At 43.4% G+C, this 18,831-nt stretch overlaps 1 protein-coding gene across 1 annotated transcript in view; it reads left to right on the forward strand.

Moving 5' to 3' along the window:
- The first annotated feature begins 3,303 nt into the window (after positions 1 to 3,303).
- Positions 3,304 to 18,831, forward strand: part of LOC141267047 (interleukin-31 receptor subunit alpha-like) — a 90,461-nt gene continuing 74,933 nt past the window's right edge. Inside the window, exons 1-4 of the mRNA XM_073680219.1 lie at positions 3,304 to 3,445; positions 5,057 to 5,109; positions 8,628 to 8,675; positions 17,431 to 17,569. Of these exons, the coding sequence (XP_073536320.1) occupies positions 5,061 to 5,109; positions 8,628 to 8,675; positions 17,431 to 17,569 (236 nt within the window). The 5' untranslated portion in view covers positions 3,304 to 3,445; positions 5,057 to 5,060. The remainder of the gene's footprint in view (positions 3,446 to 5,056; positions 5,110 to 8,627; positions 8,676 to 17,430; positions 17,570 to 18,831) is intronic.

Below are 18,831 nucleotides of genomic sequence, written 5' to 3' on the forward strand. Positions count from 1 at the left end.
TAAGTGTCCTGACAGGGATAAAACTTCCCCATTCTTCCAATCGGTGTGGTTTCCAATGTTCGGACCCAAACGATCAGTAAGTTATCACCTATCCTGTGGAGCCCTTGGATCGGTTATAACTTGTTTTAACCAAAGAACCCCTTTACTGCAAACTACCGTAATTGTACATCCCAGTTATAGCATGTGCACAGTAGATGTGCCGGAGCCGCCTGTGATTTACAGCAGATGCTCCACTATAACGGGGATATCGGCTATCAGGTATTTGCATATAGCTGTAGGGTGGGCCCCGAGGATCAATTCCTCCTGTGGGCCCCAGACACCCCAGTCCGACACTGTCCACAAGACAGATGCCCGAATTCACCCTACCAACACTAAAGGGCCCGGCTGTATCTTACAAAATTGAAAAATGTGCAATAAAAAGATGAAATATAATGTATAAAATAAATACATTACATGAGGTATTGGTCGATATTTTGGCCCAAATACGCAAGCTCGCAACCCACGCCAAGGGTCCTCATAATTGCGATTTACGGGTGAAAAATACTGATGCAAACAGCCATTCAAAAACCTACCAAATCATGGAGGGGGTGGCTGTGTAGTATTAAAAGTGCACTCAACTAGTGCATTGGCAATCTGATTTACCATATTCCCATGTGATTTTAGGATCCAAAATTGAGTGAAGATACATGTAATGTCACTGAAATAAGAGTATACAGCGGTGATAGTGTAAGGGAGTGGGGAGTAGAAGAAGTGGTTCGTCAACGTTCTATGACACTCATGACAAAATGTCACCATCTGCTGGTTGAACTGAGTGGGGGCGGAGCTAAAAGATGGCGAAAGCATTTCTGGAAGGATGAACTTGAAGGGGACGCTGGGTCAGGTGGTAGGTGTGGTGCAGTTATCAAATCTAAAAGGCCAGAGTAGTAAGGCAGGAAGAGAGTTGGCGCCAGCAAGCGAGACCGAGAGGACGTGTGTGAGCGGTGGAAAGCAGAGGCAGAACAACTAGAGGTGGCTGGAGATCGAGACAGGCGGGACATTGTTGGTCAAGCTTCGTAGCTCAGACTTCGCTGGTCAAAACCTGAGGCCCAGACTCCATTGGGCAAGACCCGAAGCCCAGTCTTCACTAGTCAAGACCGAATATCCAGACATTGCAGGTTAAGCACCGAAGGTCGAACGCTGATCATTGTACGAGGCCAAATGTCTGACATAGTGACATGGAGACCCGAGTGAACTGGGCCGTTATTTCCAGCGTAGATGTACGGTATAGAGTCTGGGCGAGGGACGTGCTTTAGAAGGGACCAAGGGTGTTCAGTGTGATGAACATGGTTCTAAGTGACTAGTTTATGAAGGCCTAGTGTGAAATACCCCCCATTAGTACCAGTATAATAATCAGAGGCGCTTGAAGAGCATATTACAGTAATGGGCCTATCGTTGCGAGTGACACCCGTTGAGCTAAGACAGAAAAACATTAATAGTCATTTAGCCAAGAGATAACTAGATAGAACATAGAAGAATATAATTTTCATACCTCAGGATTTGATCCGACGGTCCTGTACTCTTCTGTCAGCATCTCTGTCCATTGAGCCACAGCGGGTTCTGTCGCTGTCCGGGTGCTGATTACCTTTTACCTTTGTCCATTCTTTTCGGACAGCAGGTGTTTTTCATTTGTTATCTAGCCTGTCCTATCACACTTCAGATGCTACTATTCAAACCTACCCCCTGCTGGTCTTCCCTGCTGGTGATAGTCTTTAGTGGATTCTGCTTGGAGTTCTAGTCCTTCTTCTTAGTGTCTAGGCCAGTCAAATGAGTGTACTGCTGGGGTTTCTTTCTTACACTGCACTCTTCCCTTGATTCCTTAGCAGGTACGTGATACACTCGACGGCCTTTTAGGGAGCCAGGTCAGAGTTGTCTTCTCTAGTTTTTACCTTCAGGGTTTATCCAGTTCGCGCTGACCAGTTAAGGGCTGCATTACTGGATACCATAGTTTGTACAGGAACCAGGGGAGAGGTTTGTGCAGCTTTTTCATAGTTATATGCTTTATCCCTGTGTTTGCTACCACATGTGCATAACAATAGTGCAATTGTTATACTGTTGTTGTCATTATTGCTAATATTGTGTGACTTGTTACCCTATACCCGAGCAACCGCCTGTTCCATACTTTCATTCTGTGGTAGGAAAATAAATAGCTTTAGTTAACCGCTTCTGCATCCTCATTATCTGCATTGTTGCATCCCTGTAACCTGTTCACAATAGAAGCTGTGTGAGTGAGATCAGTACCTCCCGCTGATGCGATTCATTTGAGGGTGGTTATAGAAGCTGTGGGGCAGTGCTGGTGTCACTCACTGCTTCTATTTCCATCTCCGCTCCCTGACAATGTTTTTTTTCACAGTTAGAAGCTGTGCGGCAGAGATAGAAGCAAAGTGCTGGCGCTGCACTCACCTCTCCCACAGCTTCTATAAGTGACATGGTCCCAGGTCATCTTCAGAGGGCAGCGATGCAAAAAACTGTTGTAAGTAACTGGAGCGCCACCCCCTGATGATTTTCTCTTCCAGGAGGGGCAATGGATGCAGCGAGTAAGTGAATGCAGCCCCAGCCTTCTGCGACATCACCCTTGAGACTCATCTCAAACAAACCGTTTGCTGGGGACAAGCATAGGGTATTTTAAAATATATTTAAATATATAATATTTTAAAAAATAAAGCTAATAACAAAAGTGGTTAGGGTGTAAAAATTGATATTTAGAATGGACATTTTAGGTATCAGACCAACCCTTTAATGCAGAGCTCAAACTGGGCATACAAATACCTACCTATCCTTATTTCTGCTACCTTTTTCACTCAAGGTTGCCACCGCAGACAGTGTTAAGAGTGCTATGACTAGTGTCACAACGTTGTCCATAGTGTAGTGGTGACCAGAAGTGAATACCAATAATGAGGAGAGATGGCTTTAGTTTTAAAAAGTTGTGGCACCCATGATAAGGTAATTCTGCAGTAAGAGGCGGCCTACGAGTCCTTCTGACTTTGAGACCCAATCCTACCTATCCTTTGGATAGGTGATCATTGCCAGTCTGACTTGTCACATTGCCCACTTTGTGTGTGTGTGTGGGCAGTGTGACAAGCTCGGTTATGGATGTGTGTTTCCTGTGCCTTTTGTAATAAATTACATTGCATTTTATTTATAGAGCCTTATGAACGGAAATATTAAAGAAAAGACCAGTCACTGGGAGTGTGATACACTATGTGGGACGTACCCTGTCATTGTCATATCTACTCTGGGGAAGCAGAAACAGGGACTTTTTACTTGATACAGATGGATATCAGAACACGTACACCTTATACAAGCAGTTTGCTATCACATAGCAGATCTTATGTATTAAACCAGCTGAAATCTGGAGAACTCAGCTCCTCAACAGCTACGTAAATGTGTGGCTGACGTGTGGCAAAAGGTAAGTGGGAATTCTATAGCTTAGTGTCTATTTACTATTATATATCTATATATCTATATATAGATATATATATCTATATATACATATATAGATATATAGATATATATACACAGATACATAATGTTTATATATGAAAGTTATATAAATCTAAATTTTAAGCTTTGAAATATATATTTTTTTATCCTTAAAGAAGTATGGCTGGTATGTGCCATCAATAATGTATAGCTGAGGCTTTACACTATTGTGAGACTGGTAGTCCTGTATTTCCCTTTAGAAGAGCAAGGGGAAAAAAAAGGAAGTGTTGGTCTGGTCTGCATGCATTTTTCCCATTGTATTCTCTATTACAGAAGCTGAGTGCACTTGTTTGGATGATTGCATAACTCCCATAGACTATAATCAAGAGAGACAGTAGTACACACAGCCAACTCTTCCCTACCTTTCCACCTTTTTGCGACAAATGTCAGATGGCGTCTTGAACTCAAAAATAGTCATTTATGGAACATCCCTTTAAATATTAAAGGGGTGTAGAGTACTATTTCACATTACATCTTTTAATGTTGATGTTTGTTTGTTTGTTTGTTTTTTCCTGACCTTTAAATATGTTTTAAAAGCCTAATATGTCTGAAAAATGACAAGCAAGCAGAAAATGGTTATCTGAGTTATTCATGACTGGATGGGATTATCATATCAAAGGGTTATTAAAAAAATCATGTTTCCTCCTATCTGTAGGACAAGGGATAACTTATTTATCTGTGGGGTCCTATCACAGGGTCCCTCAGCATCCCGAGATCAGGGTATTGGAAATTCATGAACATGGCTTTGCAGCCCTTCCTGATGGATCAGAGGTGCGCATGTTCAACCTCCTCTTTACTCATTGTCTATGACACTGCCTGAAACAGGCAATCCCATAGACAATGAGTGGAGCATAGGCTGAGCATGCGCACCTCCACTCCATGCAAAATGGGGCTGCACAACCTCATTTTCGGGAGTTCCAGGATTGTTGGGTGTCCCAGTGGTCAGTCCTCAGCGATTAGCAAATTAACTTGACTTTTTTGGAACAGCCCTTTAAAGCACTGCACACAGGAGGTGGTGCTCCGAAAACAGCCAAGCTACGCTTTTTCCATTATTCCCATGGAAGTGAATGCAAGTTTCAGAAACAGTATAGCACAGCCAGCCCAAAGTCCTGGGCTGGTGCTTGGATGCTAATATTCCCATCTCAGCCATGAACTGCTTTGATAGAAATATTAACCCTTTACGTAGTAAATCTGTCATATACTTCAATTAGTCATATGAATAGCGCCAATAAGTGTTATAAGGCAATTACTGCAAATGCATAGTGGCATCCATTTACAACAGAAGCTACACCATGGTTCTTATCTGTTTTCCAGCGGGTCCTAAAGATGCCCTACAGACCCCATTGGTGTATAATATTGTCTCATAGGGATGTTTTATGTTTTTAGAGTAATTTTGGAAACAAAATAAGTATTACATGCATCGCTATTCTTGGTGTCAATAGTGATTGAATGGTAGCTCTAAATAAAGATAAATATACTATAATTGTTAATTATATTCATTATATTACCTCTTGCATCATATTTTTGTTACTTTCAGGAAAATGATGAAACACATTTTGGGGCTACTGTTCACTGCCCACCTTGCGACAGGTAAGATTATGTGTTCCACCCTTTGATAAATTGATTATTTAGAATTTACAATGATTATGCTGTGTCACATTTTTGACACAGGCGTGCAGTTAATTAAAAAAAATATTTTTTTCTAGAATATAGATATAAGAAAGGAAGTAATAATGTGTTGCAAACAATAATTGAAGGATTTGTCTGAAATTAGAAAAAAATGTGCGTTTTTGCAGAAACAGCACCAATCTTGATCACAGACATTATAGAACAGCTCGGGCTACATTCAAGTCAATGAGGCTGAGTTGTACTACTAAACACAGTCTAGAAATAGAGTGGTGCTGTTTCTGTTTCTCTTAAGAGGTATGTGCTGCTCGATGTTGAGCGAGGCTCAATGCGTCAGGTGCCTTCTAGTGATGCAATTGCGCCTCCTGCTCCAAGCCGTAGACAGTCTTGATGGTGGAGCAGAGAGCGGAAACCTGACGCAGATTCAGTTGAAAACTGAACATACCACCAACCTCCCAAGACAGCGGGACAGATTCTCAAATTCCAAAATGTCTTACTGTATCCAAGATGGTTAAGATGTATGACAGTGTCAGTGTTTCTATAATCACATATACTCTGATGTGCCATGCACAATAATACTCCAGAACCTAGGATAAAAACAAATGAGCAAAGACTCTGCAGTAAGTAAATAGTAATAGTACTGTACATTTAATAATAGTGATGAGCGAGCATGCTCGGTTGTTTCCAAAGTACCTTCAGCATGTTTGAGTCGCGCTTTGTGCATGATTTGCGACTATTTGACAGCTTTAATACATGTGAGGAATGCCTGTTTCTTAGGCATACTCTAGTTGGGTCTGGTTCCTGATCTGCCCGCATCTGATCTACGAGAGTTAGGGTCTATCCTGATTGGGTAGACCTTATCGTGTTGTGATGGCTTTTACACTCTTTTGATCAAAATAGTGTCAACTAAGTACCAGGTGTTATTTACATTTATTACTATTATTTACCTACTCTAGAGTATTTGCTCATTTGTTTTATCTTAGGTTCTGTCTGTTAATGGCCACTGCGTGAATGTGCACCTACACATTGCACTTATACCAACAGGTATCATTTCTTTGGTTTTACAATAATACTCTATACACAGTGCTAGTGTGTCTGTAATCCTAGGTTGATATACCATGCACAATACAATCCGCCCTTCTGGTTCTGGGGCTTCCTATGTGTCCTACCTCACTTGTTTGTGTTGCGCACACGCCCGGACGGACTGGCGTGAGCGTGGTTAGTGATCCCACTGGACCATGAACTGAGGAGTGCCTGGAGGGGCATGACTAAGTATCAACTCGGTCCGACCAAGGTCGCACGGCGGCTCAGTCGACTCCGTGAACCAGGGAGGAACCGAGCAGAGGGACCAGGTGCTACTCCAGGTCAGACCCCGGTCACAGCTGTTGACCCACACCGGGGAATGCAGGATCAGGCAGGTTAGGCTGGCATACAGACAGGTGGGTACTGGCAGGCACGGCTGGTATGCAGACAGGTGGGTACTGGCAGGCACGGCTGGTATGCAGACAGGTGGGTACTGGCAGGTAGGAACGCAGGCAGGATAGGGACCAGTACAGACTGGGATACAGGAACAGAGCCGCAGGTGCGGTAGACAAGCAGAGCAGAGCAAAACCCGCAGGTGCGGTAAACAAGCAGAGCAGAGCAAAACCCGCAGGTGCGGTAGACAAGCAGAGCAGAGCAAAACCCGCAGGTGCGGTAGACAAGCAGAGCAGAGCAAAACCCACAGGTGCAGTAGACAAGCAGAGCAGAGCAAAACCCGCAGGTGCGGTAGACAAGCAGAGCAGAGCAAAACCCGCACGTGCGGTAGACAAGCAGAGCAGAGTAAAACCCGCAGGTGTGGTGAACAAGCAGAGCAGAGCAAAACCCGCAGGTGCGGTAGACAAGCAAAGCAGAGCAAAACCTGCAGGTGCGATAGACAAGCAGAGTAGAGCAAAATCCACAGGTGCGGTAGACAAGCAGAGCAGAGCAAAACCCGCAGGTGCGGTAGACAAGCAGAGCAGAGCAAAACCCGCAGGTGCGGTAGACAAGCAGAGCAGAGCAAAACCTGCAGGTGCGGTAGACAAGCAGAGCAAAACCCGCAGATGCGGTAGACAAGCAGAGCAGAGTAAAACCCACAGCTGCGGTAGACAAGCAGAGCAGAGCAAAACCCGCAGGTGCAGTAGACAAGCAGAGAAGAGCAAAACCCGCAGGTGCGGTAGACAAGCAGAGCAGAGCAAAACCCGCAAGTGCGGTAGACAAGCAGAGCAGAGCAAATACACACAAGGTACTTACAATCCAGGAAAAGGGAAGATACGGACATAGAGACAAACAAGTAACGGGCTAGGACACTGTTCAGACAGGAACTGAACCAGGAACAAGATACAGCCTGCAAACTCAGCCCCCAGGGTGGCGGAAACAGACTAGAAGTCACAGATACAGGTAACGGGCCTGGGTATACAGCCCCCAGGGTGGCAGAACAGACTAGAAGTCACAGATACAGGTAACAGGCCTGGGTATACAGTCCCCAGGGTGGCGGAAACAGACAAGATACAAGACAGGACCTGGCAACTCAGTTGCACAGAACACACTGAAAGAAAGTGTTGCTCAGGCACCTCCTACTGGGTGGAGGGGGTTTAAGTATCCAGTGACTCACAGCAATAGGCTGGGGACACATTAGGACTGTGCACACAGTAACTATAAGAAACAGGCAGTAACCGCGCCGCCGCCCTAAGCAATCAGACAAGAGACATGCACACAGCAGGTACTGGAGCAAAGTGTGCAGCCTGGACTGATAGGTAAGATGGCGGTCTTGCATGGTGGGAGGTGGTAAGCCATGCCAGCACGCCGCCAGGGATGTTACAGTTTGCCTGCTGTACATCATAATTTGTTGTCCATGTCCTTGCTGTTCCACATGCCTTCCAGCCTGCTGTGCCAACTAACTTGGTCTGTGTATCCACGCCGACCTGCAGTTAAGTGAGCCTAACAGTATCCATCTGATAACAGAAAGGTAGTTCCAGGATGTAAATATAGAGATCTTTAATTGAGGAAAAGTAGAGTATTTCACTGCTGTAAGAACATGGAGAAGGAATTTGGCCCAAGTGTTTTGGATCCGTGTTATGGGCTCAATTGGGGAAGTAGATTCTCTAAACCATAGGTCAGATGAGCAACACAGACCAGAAACGATGGTGTAACAGAATTGGTCTTGACACATGGATTAGTGAGAACCAGGACAGCAGAGTAGGCAGGACAGCAGACAAACAAGTGGATCAGGTAGCACAGGTGAAGCAGAGCCAGGTATGTGGGTACACACAGGAACAGTGGCAAATAGAAAATTAGTATATTCCAGCAGGGAAACAGTTTATCACAGGAATACAGTCTGGTATCTTCTGCAGGGCAATAGTTAAACACAGGAGTAACTAAGAAATACATGTTTCAGTAAACTGGACAGTTTTGACCAGGTGACAGGCTCGCTTTAAATAATACCAGTGCTCTTATTCTCATAGGAATCACAGAAAGCTGTGGTGGTATATTAGACTGTCATCTGTCTCCAGGTAAGTTACGCTGTAATTTACTGAATATCAATGATCTGTTCTGTATTGTCAATGCCTACTGTGACGCACAGTAACTATGTCCTGATATATTATTTTTAACTGTTTAAAGCAATAAAATTTCATTTTCAATTACTTATTATGTAGTAGAGCAATGTTTCTCAAATCTGGGCCTTAAATATGTCAACTTTTTAGGATTTCCTCATGGGAAAACCAATATATATATAAAAAATTCGGAACAATTTTGATTTAATAAAGGGGTCCTTTGCCGTGTAGAATGGGTAAACTGACCATCTTCCCCTCTGGTTGATCTGTTCTGTCCTGTATTACATGGACAACTCCTGGATTTGAATAGACATTGCGTAATGCTTACTTTCCCCTTTAGTGGAGCAGTAGAGAAGCTGAAATCTTGCTGCTGGATTCCCCCACAGATCACAGTTGATCATTGGGAGTCCAGGAAGGGAGATATTATTAGGTGATATTATTATCAATAGACCCCTTCTTACAAGTAAGAATTATCCATTTTTGAACTGCACAGATGATATGGTTGTTAGTGGTTGTCTAATCTTCCTCTATCCTCAAATCATGATTGAGGGACTTGCGTTAAGATTCACTGTCGTAGAAGGTTGTATTTTAGCTAATATGGTGTATGTGATGGTATGTGATCTAAAGTCGACCGGGTGTACAGAATCGTCTTAGTTCTCATCAGAGTACAGTGGACCCTTACTAGTAAGGTTTTAGTATTGATCCTCGTAAGAACAATATTAACGAAATGTACCCCTTAGAAAATCTCCCCTTTCTGTCTGACTGCATAAGGCTAAGTGAGATATTAGTCCACAGTCTATAATAGATGCTATAATCCTGTGTTAGGTGGCACACAAGTATCATTTTGGTAGGAGAAGCGTTGCACGGTCATTATAAACTGTTCGAACTCTCCTGTTAGTTTTTTCTATTTTTGCTGGTCACATGACTTTTTGCCTATATAATCCAGCTCCGCCCTCCTGGCCTTGCTGGACTTCAGTGTTACATTTACTCTTAAGCTAGCCAGGTGCCTTGTACCTTACTCTGTAGTTCGCTTGGTCTTTTGACCACTAGTACTTCTGTTTGTTTGTTTGTCTTTGCTCTGCTACAATTTCTGCTAGGAGGTGTCCAACTTTATCCCAGTCCTTAGTTCTTGTAGGGACCCCTCCCTTATATCTATAGGTCTGCGTTCAGACTAGCCGAGGACTTAGGCGGGTCTGTTCACAAGGAACAGGTCCCCCGCTGCATCGTAGGGAATCAGCTTAGTCCTATTGTAGGGACAGTTTTCCTATCTTTCCTTAGTGCTTGTAGCAGTTCATAACAGTAAGTCCAGCCCAAAATAAAACACTCTAAGGGAAGTAATCCAGATATCAGCATGGTGTCGGTTCAGGAGTTGGCTCAACGCCTGCAGGGACTGTATTTGGAGGTGGCCGAGCTCCAGCAACACGTGAGTAGCTGTCCTGGAGCGTATTTTGTCGAACCGAAGGTAGGACTGCCAGATTTTTTTTATGGTAAACGGCAAGATTTTTTTTCCTTTAAAAACGCTTGTTTATTATATTTTCGTTTAAGACCCAGATCCTCGGGGGAATGAATCACAGCGCATTGGGTTTATAATGTCACTTTTGCGCAAAGAACAACAGGGATGGGCTTTTTCTCTACAACCTAATGATCCGTGTTTTAGATCTGTGGAAGATTTTTTTTCTGCTATGGGGTTGTTGTATGATGATCCTGATCGAGTCTCATCTGCTGAAACTGAATTAAGACGTTTGAAGCAGGGATCAGGTGATGTGGAAAATTATTGTACATACTTCAGAAGATGGTCGGCTGAAGTGGAATGGAATGACTCAGCATTAAAATGTTTGTTTCTTGATGGTCTAGGTGAAAGGGTTAAGGATCTGCTGATTGCCTTCCCAAAACCTGGAACATTGCAGGAGGCAATGCAATTAGCCATATGTGTGGACAGGAGACTGCGTGCTAGGAGTAATGAAGAGAAATTTACTGCTATGGCAGCTCCTAGTTTTCAGAGGGTCTGTTTGGAGGGTGGAGAACCGATGGAGATTGGGGTGATGTCACCCCACTCTCAGGAAAAAGACCGCAGGTTTGCTAAAGGATTGTGTTTTTATTGCGGTAAATCTGACCACTTTATTAAGAACTGTGTGCTTCGTTTGAGCAAAGAAAAAAAAAAAGGGGTCAGTTACGCCCGCATAGCGTGTTTAAACTCTAAAGGAGTATTTCTTTCTGGAAGCACCTCATTCCAGGAGGAGTTGATTGAATTTCGGATATTTGTGGATTGTGATTCTACACTCAATGTGATTGATGAGGGTTTTTTGGAAAAATTTAAATTAGAATCCAAATTTTTGTCATCTCCTATTTCTGTGGTTGCTGTTGATGGCTCTCCCTTGAAAGGTATTACTCACAAGGTTTCTGAATTTCCCCTCACCATTAATGGTATCCACCAAGAGAATTTGGATTTAGCGGTATTAAATAATTTGCCTGCTCCAGTGGTTTTGGGGTTACCTTGGTTAAAATTGCACAATCCTGTACTGGACTGGTCTACCAATGAAATTAAGTCTTGGAGTCCTAAGTGTTATGATAGATGTTGTAACGGTCGCATTGCTGCTGTGGAAAGAGGGGAATTACCTGTACCTATTCAGGATTTTTGGAAAGTTTTTTCTGAGGAGGAGTCGCAAGTTTTGCCTCCTCATAGGGACTATGATTGTACTATTGAGTTTGTCCTTGGAGCAACTCTTCCCAAGAGTCGCTTGTTTAATCTTACTATCCCTGAGAGAAAGGCCTTGGAGGAATACATACAGACAAGCTTGGCCGCCGGTCACATTAGACCTTCTAAGTCACCTGTGGCTGTTGGATTTTTTTTTGTTAAAAAAAAGGACGGCGGTTTACGTCCATGTCTGGACTTTCACGAAATTAATAAAATTACAGTACGCAATTCCTACCCACTGCCATTAATTCCTGACTTGTTCAACCAGTTAGTGGGGGCCAAGTGGTTCTCTAAGATTGATCTCCGGGGGGCATACAATTTGTTACGTATGAAGGAAGGTGATGAGTGGAAAACTGCTTTTAACACTCCAGTGGGTCATTTTGAGAATCTGGTTATGCCCTTTGGTCTTACCAACGCACCAGCGTTTTTTCAGAACCTTATTAATGACATCCTAAGACCGTTGATCGGTAAGAATGTGGTGGTGTATTTGGATGACATTTTGATTTTTGCGCCGGATCTGGAGTCTCATTGGCAGAGCGTACGTGAGGTATTGCAGTTGTTAAGTGACAATTCACTTTTTGCTAAGCTGGAGAAATGTGAGTTCGCTGTGCAGAGAATTAGTTTTTTGGGCTACATTATCTCCAGCGAGGGCTTTTAGATGGACCCTGTGAAGGTTCAGGCGGTGCCGGAATGGCCTAGGCCTATTGGTTTGAAACCAATACAGAGATTTTTGGGTTTCGCCAATTATTACAGAAAATTCATTAAGAATTTTTCTATAATTGTTAAGCCGCTGACCGATCTCACCAGGAAAGGTGCGAATACGGTTCAGTGGACTACTGAGGCCATTGAACCGTATTCGCACCTTTCCTGAAGCTTTTGTGTATCTCAAGGAGAGGTTCAGTTCTGCCCCCATCCTTATGCAGCCTGATGAGACCAAGCCTTTTTTGGTCGAGGTTGATGCTTCTTCGGTGGGGGTCGGTGCTGTTTTGTCTCAGGAAAACGAGGATGGAGTACATCCCTGTGCTTTTTTTTTCAAAAAAATTTTCTGAGACCGAACTTAATTACGATGTCGGTAATCGGGAATTGCTGGCGATTAAACTCGCATTTGAACATTGGCGTCATCTCTTGGAAGGTGCTAAATTTCCCATTCAGGTTTTTACTGATCATAAGAATCTGATCTATCTTGATGCTGCCAAGCGCTTGCCCGTCAAGCTAGGTGGGCACTTTTTTTTTTGCGGTTTAATTTTTCTGTTACTTACATCCCGGGTACCAAGAATGTAAAAGCTGATGCTTTATCTCGCAGTTTTTCTCCCATGGTTGGTATCGAGGAGGAGGAGAGCATTTTACAGGAAGGTGTTGTGTTAGCAGCATTGGACTCCGTTTTGGAAGATGGGATTCTGAAAGCCCAGGAGGATGCCCCATTTAACACTCCCCATGGGAGGTTGTTTGTGCCTAGGAACTTTAAGAGAGATTTGTTTGTAGAGTGTCATGAGTCTCGGTTGGCAGGTCATCCAGGAATTTCGGAGACTAAGAGACTTGTAGGTCGCAGTTTTTGGTGGCCTGGGTGGCAGAAGGAAGTCATTAAGTGGGTGCGTCAATGTACTGTGTGTGCTAGATCTAAGTCTTCATATGCTCCTGCTGCGGGGTTGCTTTGCCCTCTCGAGGTTCCTAGTGCTCCTTGGATGCATCTTGCTATGGATTTTATTACTGACCTTCCTGCCTCTGAGGGTTTCACTGTTATCTGGGTGGTCGTGGACCGTTTTAGCAAGATGTGTCACTTGGTTCCCTTCATCAAACTGCCCTGCGCCAGGGCACTCACTAAGGCTTTTGTTAAAGAAATTGTCAGGCTCCATGGTGTTCCTACCGACATTGTTTCCGATAGGGGACCTCAGTTCGTGGCTCGTTTTTGGCGTGCCTTTTGTGACAGGTTGGGAGTCCATTTGTCATTTTCGTCTAGTTATCATCCTGAGTCTAATGGACAGACAGAAAGAAAGAACCAGGATGTTGAACAGTTTTTGCGTTGTTTTGTGGCTGACAATCAAGAGGGGTGGTCTGAGTTTCTGACACTGGCTGAATTTGCTCTTAACAACCATACATCCTCTTCTGCTGGGTGTTCTCCTTTTTTTTGCTGTACTGGGAGACATCCGCTGTTTGGGTCATTCTCCAAATTGGTATCGGCTGTGCCGGAGGAGAATTTTTCCGGTGATTTGGAGAGAGTTTGGACTGATGTACGTCGTAACCTTCAAGAGGCTAACAAAAAATCCAAGATGTACTTTGACAAGAAACGTCAAGAGGTTTTGTTTACTGTTGGTGACATGGTTTGGTTGTCCTCTAGGAATCTGCGGTTGAGGATTCCTTCTAAGAAATTGGGCCCGAAGTTTGTAGGTCCGTTTAAGGTGCTTCAGGTAGTTAACCAATCTGCTGTTAGGTTGGAGGTTCCTACCTCCTGGAAGATTAATCCGGTGTTTCATGTTTCCTTATTGAAAAAAGCTGATGTTTCTGATTGGGATGCCACTGTCTCTGTTCCTCTGGTGGAGGAAGACGGTGAATATGAAATTTCTCGCATTCTTAATTCTAGATGGCATAGAGGGAGATTGCAGTATCTCGTCGCTTGGAAAGGTTTCGGTCCCGAGGATAACTCCTGGGTAAGGGCGGATGATGGCTCTGCTCCTAGACTTGTCGGAGCGTTTCACAGGAGGTTTCCTGATAGACCTGGGCCTGGACGATCCAGAGGATCCTCATAGAAGAGGGGGTACTGTTAGAACCCTCCTGTTAGTTTTTTCTATTTTTGCTGGTCACATGACTTTTTGCCTATATAATCCAGCTCCGCCCTCCTGGCCTTGCTGGACTTCAGTGTTACATTTACTCTTAAGCTAGCTAGGTGCCTTGTACCTTACTCTGTAGTTTGCTTGGTCTTTTGACCACTAGTACTTCTGTTTGTTTGTTTGTCTTTGCTCTGCTACAATTTCTGCTAGGAGGTGTCCAACTTTATCCCAGTCCTTAGTTCTTGTAGGGACCCCTCCCTTATATCTATAGGTCTGCGTTCAGACTAGCCGAGGACTTAGGCAGGTCTGTTCACAAGGAACAGGTCCCCCGCTGCATCATAGGGAATCAGCTTAGTCCTATTGTAGGGACAGTTTTCCTTTCTTTCCTTAGTGTTTGTAGCAGTTCATAACATAAACCAGTAGACCCATAATAGGGCAAGACACTACATAGTTAGATAGTCAGAACTTAAAGCACTGTACCAGACAACCAGTGGAAATGTAGTAGATTTTGTATTATTAGTGTTATGCGCTTCACAGAGGGACCATAGCAAGACTGGTACCAAAGCAGCATAGGTGCTTCCACAGATGCACTTGGCACAAGCTGCGCAGCTGGGCGAGCCCTTGAGGGCAGGGAATACTCTTCACCCAGCTCCAAGTAAATGGAAGGGGGACTTTGGCAGAGCCCTTCCCAGGCCCACTGTCGCCGGACTGCTGGCGTCTGGTGACGCTGCTGGTGCCTAGTCAAGAACCAGGTGAGTACCTCTGCAAGAACCCCAGGAAGTGTAGCCAAAAGAGAAAATGAGAAAACCCCTCTAACATAGCAAAATCTAATGTTACACCACTCACCACCAAGCACATAGGAAACTGCAATAAACAGCAAAGGACTGAGCAGGGAGCAGGATTATATAGTCCGCCTAATGATCAGGTGTTGCTTACCTCCCAATCATCCTCAGACAGCCAGTCCCTGCTAGCTTCAACAGCAGGTTGGAAAAAATCCCATCACTGCTTATTGCCAAACAAAACAGCGTCCTGCGTTTCTTGGCAACCAGGGAAGATGGCGTCCCATCTTCCCAGGGCACAGAAATCAATGAGGAACACGGCATTCCGCGTCCTCACACATCCCACAACACCAGAACTCGATGTTCCACAAGATTGGGACAGTTTCCCTGCATGCATGGTAACTCCGCTTCTAGGTGGCGCTTGCGACCGGCGTAGTGTAGTACCGGACCTGCTCCATTACCAGATGGGAGCACAGAAACACGATTCGTAACAATTAGGACACCTAATGGAAGGTTATGGCGACATACCTGGTCCAACATGAAACACCCATTTTGGGTAAGGAGTCCTGGGAATTCTGGGACAATTGGCAACTATGCTCAGATGTAACATATTGATGAACAACTATTCACAGCCTAGTATTCATGAGGGGAATGTCTGCATAGTATTATTACATGTAGCCTGATTACCAGTTTATTAGTTATGCAAGCACCAGCAGATCAGCCATGTATTCGAAGTACACTCCATAAAATACTGGTACCCCATTCTCCGACAACATCATTGCATGGCATTGGGGTCTATGTGTATCTTGCTGGGAACTAGTATACTTCTAGAGTTGCTCCACTACTTTTACATTGATGGCCTATCCCAAAGATAGGTCAGAAGTATCAGTTTGGTGTAGGTCAGACACCAAGCTCCCCCCCACTGATAAGCTATTATCACTGTTACGCACTACACATAAGTGAATAGGAGACAGTGGATCTGCAGTACCTAGCAGGGGCCACTACAAAGTTGATGAAGCTGTGTTGTTCAAGTCTGCAACTTCTAACATCTGGACCCCCACCAAACTGATATTGATTATCTATTATTGGGATAGTGCATCAATATAAAAGTAGTGGAGCAAACCTTTATCCCTCCTTGTATTAGTACATATGGCCTTTTTCCAAGGTAAAGGGAGCCAATCATAGTTCACAACCCTCCCAGTAAATGTCACTCATCTTCTCATCCCGGTGTGTACACGATCTGATAGATTCAGTACAAGGTGGAATCTCTAATCTTCATTTTACTAAAGGTGAAGTGAGAAATGGAAATCTAAACACCCACAAGTTTCAGATTCTCAGTCTCACTTTCAACAAAGTAATAATTGCTCAGTTATTTCCTTTGCTGGTCCTTCACTGGGAAATAAGGTGATACAGATATTAATGATGTCTGGGTAAGTATATTATAAATAGTAACAAGATAATAATCAAAATCGTAAAAGAAAAAAATGTAAATTAGACCAGTAAGCTGCAGATCTGTAGGTACAAGTTTGGGTAGAGTCTGAATTACTTACAGGATAACTTTCTAATAATGAGAGTATGATTTTTGCCTCCCTACCAAGAAGGGATGAGGCCGAAAACACAGTAAAAATTGTTTAGGTCAAATGATCTGCTAATGCGAAATATAAGCAGGGTACGTTCCTGTAGTAGTAAAGTCATGTACGCTCCTGCTAAGGCTGAATTCATAGATCCGTGGTCCGAGCTCAGACCCATGGCTGGTCCATGCATTGCGGACAGTGCTGGGATCGCAACACATAGATTGTGAATCCAGCCTTACACAGTGGTTAAATAGTTAAGACAACGCTTATAAAAGTTATTTTATCAGCCTCTTACAGCCTCTTTAAGCTAAGAATTACCCTTGAGACCCCCAGCGAACCGCTGATTTTGACAAGGGAATCATCAGCAGGCTATGCATCTAGTATTAGAATAATAGTTATATATATTTGGCTCAAGTCCATCAGCCACTCTCTGCGATGGCTCATAATGGGGCATGGTGGCCCCTAAGATGTCCCAATAGGGTATATAGAACTGGAGGCCATTGCGTCATGAGAAATGGGCTAAGATTCCTCAGGAATGCTACTAGAAACTGGTGTCCGGCTATGCATCACATTAACAGCAGGTCATAACAGCCAAAGGGGCTCTACTAAGTACTAAAGACGCTTGTCATCAAGGGTATAAATAATTCGGAAACTGCAGTACATTAAATTGTCACTTTGAGTTGAATACGGAGAAATCACTTGTTATATTTACATTGTTCTTGTTTCATTGTTTTGTTGCAAATGGCAGAAAGTTTGAGCATTTTACCAATAAAACTAATTTGCAATGGGGGTTGAGTAATTTTGATTACAATTGTACATGTGAAAGGCACAAGTTGACAACAGTCGTGTATAAAATGTATAAATGTTGTGTAACAGTTGTAAGAGAACATCTTCTCGTAGATACCGACTGGAACGATGGGATCTTTTGTCACTCCGTTTTTAGCGAAAAGGGATATTTAGAAGGTGTGAATTGTTCTTGGCTGCCACATAAATCTTCTCTATCATTGCGAGCCGCAAGATACAAGCTACATCTGGTGTGGTAAGTTGATTGAATATTGGGCTAATGGAACCTTCTAAAACAGAGGAGGATTTGCTACGGGTTCAAAAACAGTGAAATGTGGTGCATTGAAGATTCTGCTGCAAAACTTTTTTTCATGCCACTTTTTCAGATGCTTCCGTGCCCCCATGACAGTAGTAGCAGCCACAATAAGTTATTTATTGCACTTATTCCGTAGCCATGCCTTCAGATAATGTATGTAAAGCGCTGCGGAATATGTTGGCGCTATATAAAAATAAAGATTATTATTATTATCATACCTGATTGTACCCTTTCCCTTCTTCCTCTTTGTTGGAGTGCCATGTCGGGGAGTGAAACCACTAGTGGAGGAGACTGATAAATCCCGACATGATTCAGCAATGAGCATTTCATTAGAAAAGAAGGTGACGGGCTCTGAAACATGAACCTATGAGAATTCAGTTTTCAGTAGAAGAACATCCTGGTGGTCAAAAATTAAGATCTACTGGTCCCTACCATTTGGTCTAATGGTAGTTTGCTAGCAACTATTTAGTCAACACTGTTCTAGAACATTGTGACATTTCTTTGTAAACTTTAAGGAGTATTCTGGTCTAAAAAAAATAATTATCTTTCCACTGGATAGCTAAAAATTGTTAAATCAAATGGGGGCCACTTACACTCCAACCAATCCCCCGGATCGGGAACTTGTGTCCCCTGCTCTCCCATGGCTGCAAGTCAGGAGGAATTGGATGGACTGTCTAGTTACACGTGTGCCATGCTGCTTTATTCAACCTCAATGGCACTGACGCTTCATTTAGATCCTTTTGGCAGTGGTCTTGGAGCCAGGAAAAAACAAGGGGAGAGGATGGAACACTTGGCCCCCATTCTGGCGATTGGTGGGAGTCTTAGTGGTGAGAACCTCAGTGATCTAGCAATTATCACCTATATAAACCCCTATCTACACTCCTTTAAAGCATAGAAGTTGACAGACTTTGATATAAACTTTTATATTAACACTTTAAGGACTAGGTAATTTTTTTTTATCAAAGTAAGTTTTTTTATACCCTCAACTTTCAAGAGCTTTAACTTTGCAATTTTTAGGTTGACATAGCCTTATGAGGCATTGTTTCTGTAGGGCAAGATGTATTTTTGCAAACAGCATTTCATTTACCATTTTTTGTAGAGTGAAATGGGAAAAAAATCACCAATTCTGCCATTATTTTTTGGGTTTGGATTTTAGAACATTCACTCAGTGGGAAAAAATACATGTTAGCACTAATCTGCAC

The sequence above is a fragment of the Phyllobates terribilis genome, unplaced genomic scaffold, assembly GCF_046119375.1.
Source record: "Phyllobates terribilis strain yellow unplaced genomic scaffold, ASM4611937v1 Scaffold_1__5_contigs__length_1240528914, whole genome shotgun sequence".
Lineage (NCBI taxonomy): Eukaryota > Metazoa > Chordata > Amphibia > Anura > Dendrobatidae > Phyllobates > Phyllobates terribilis.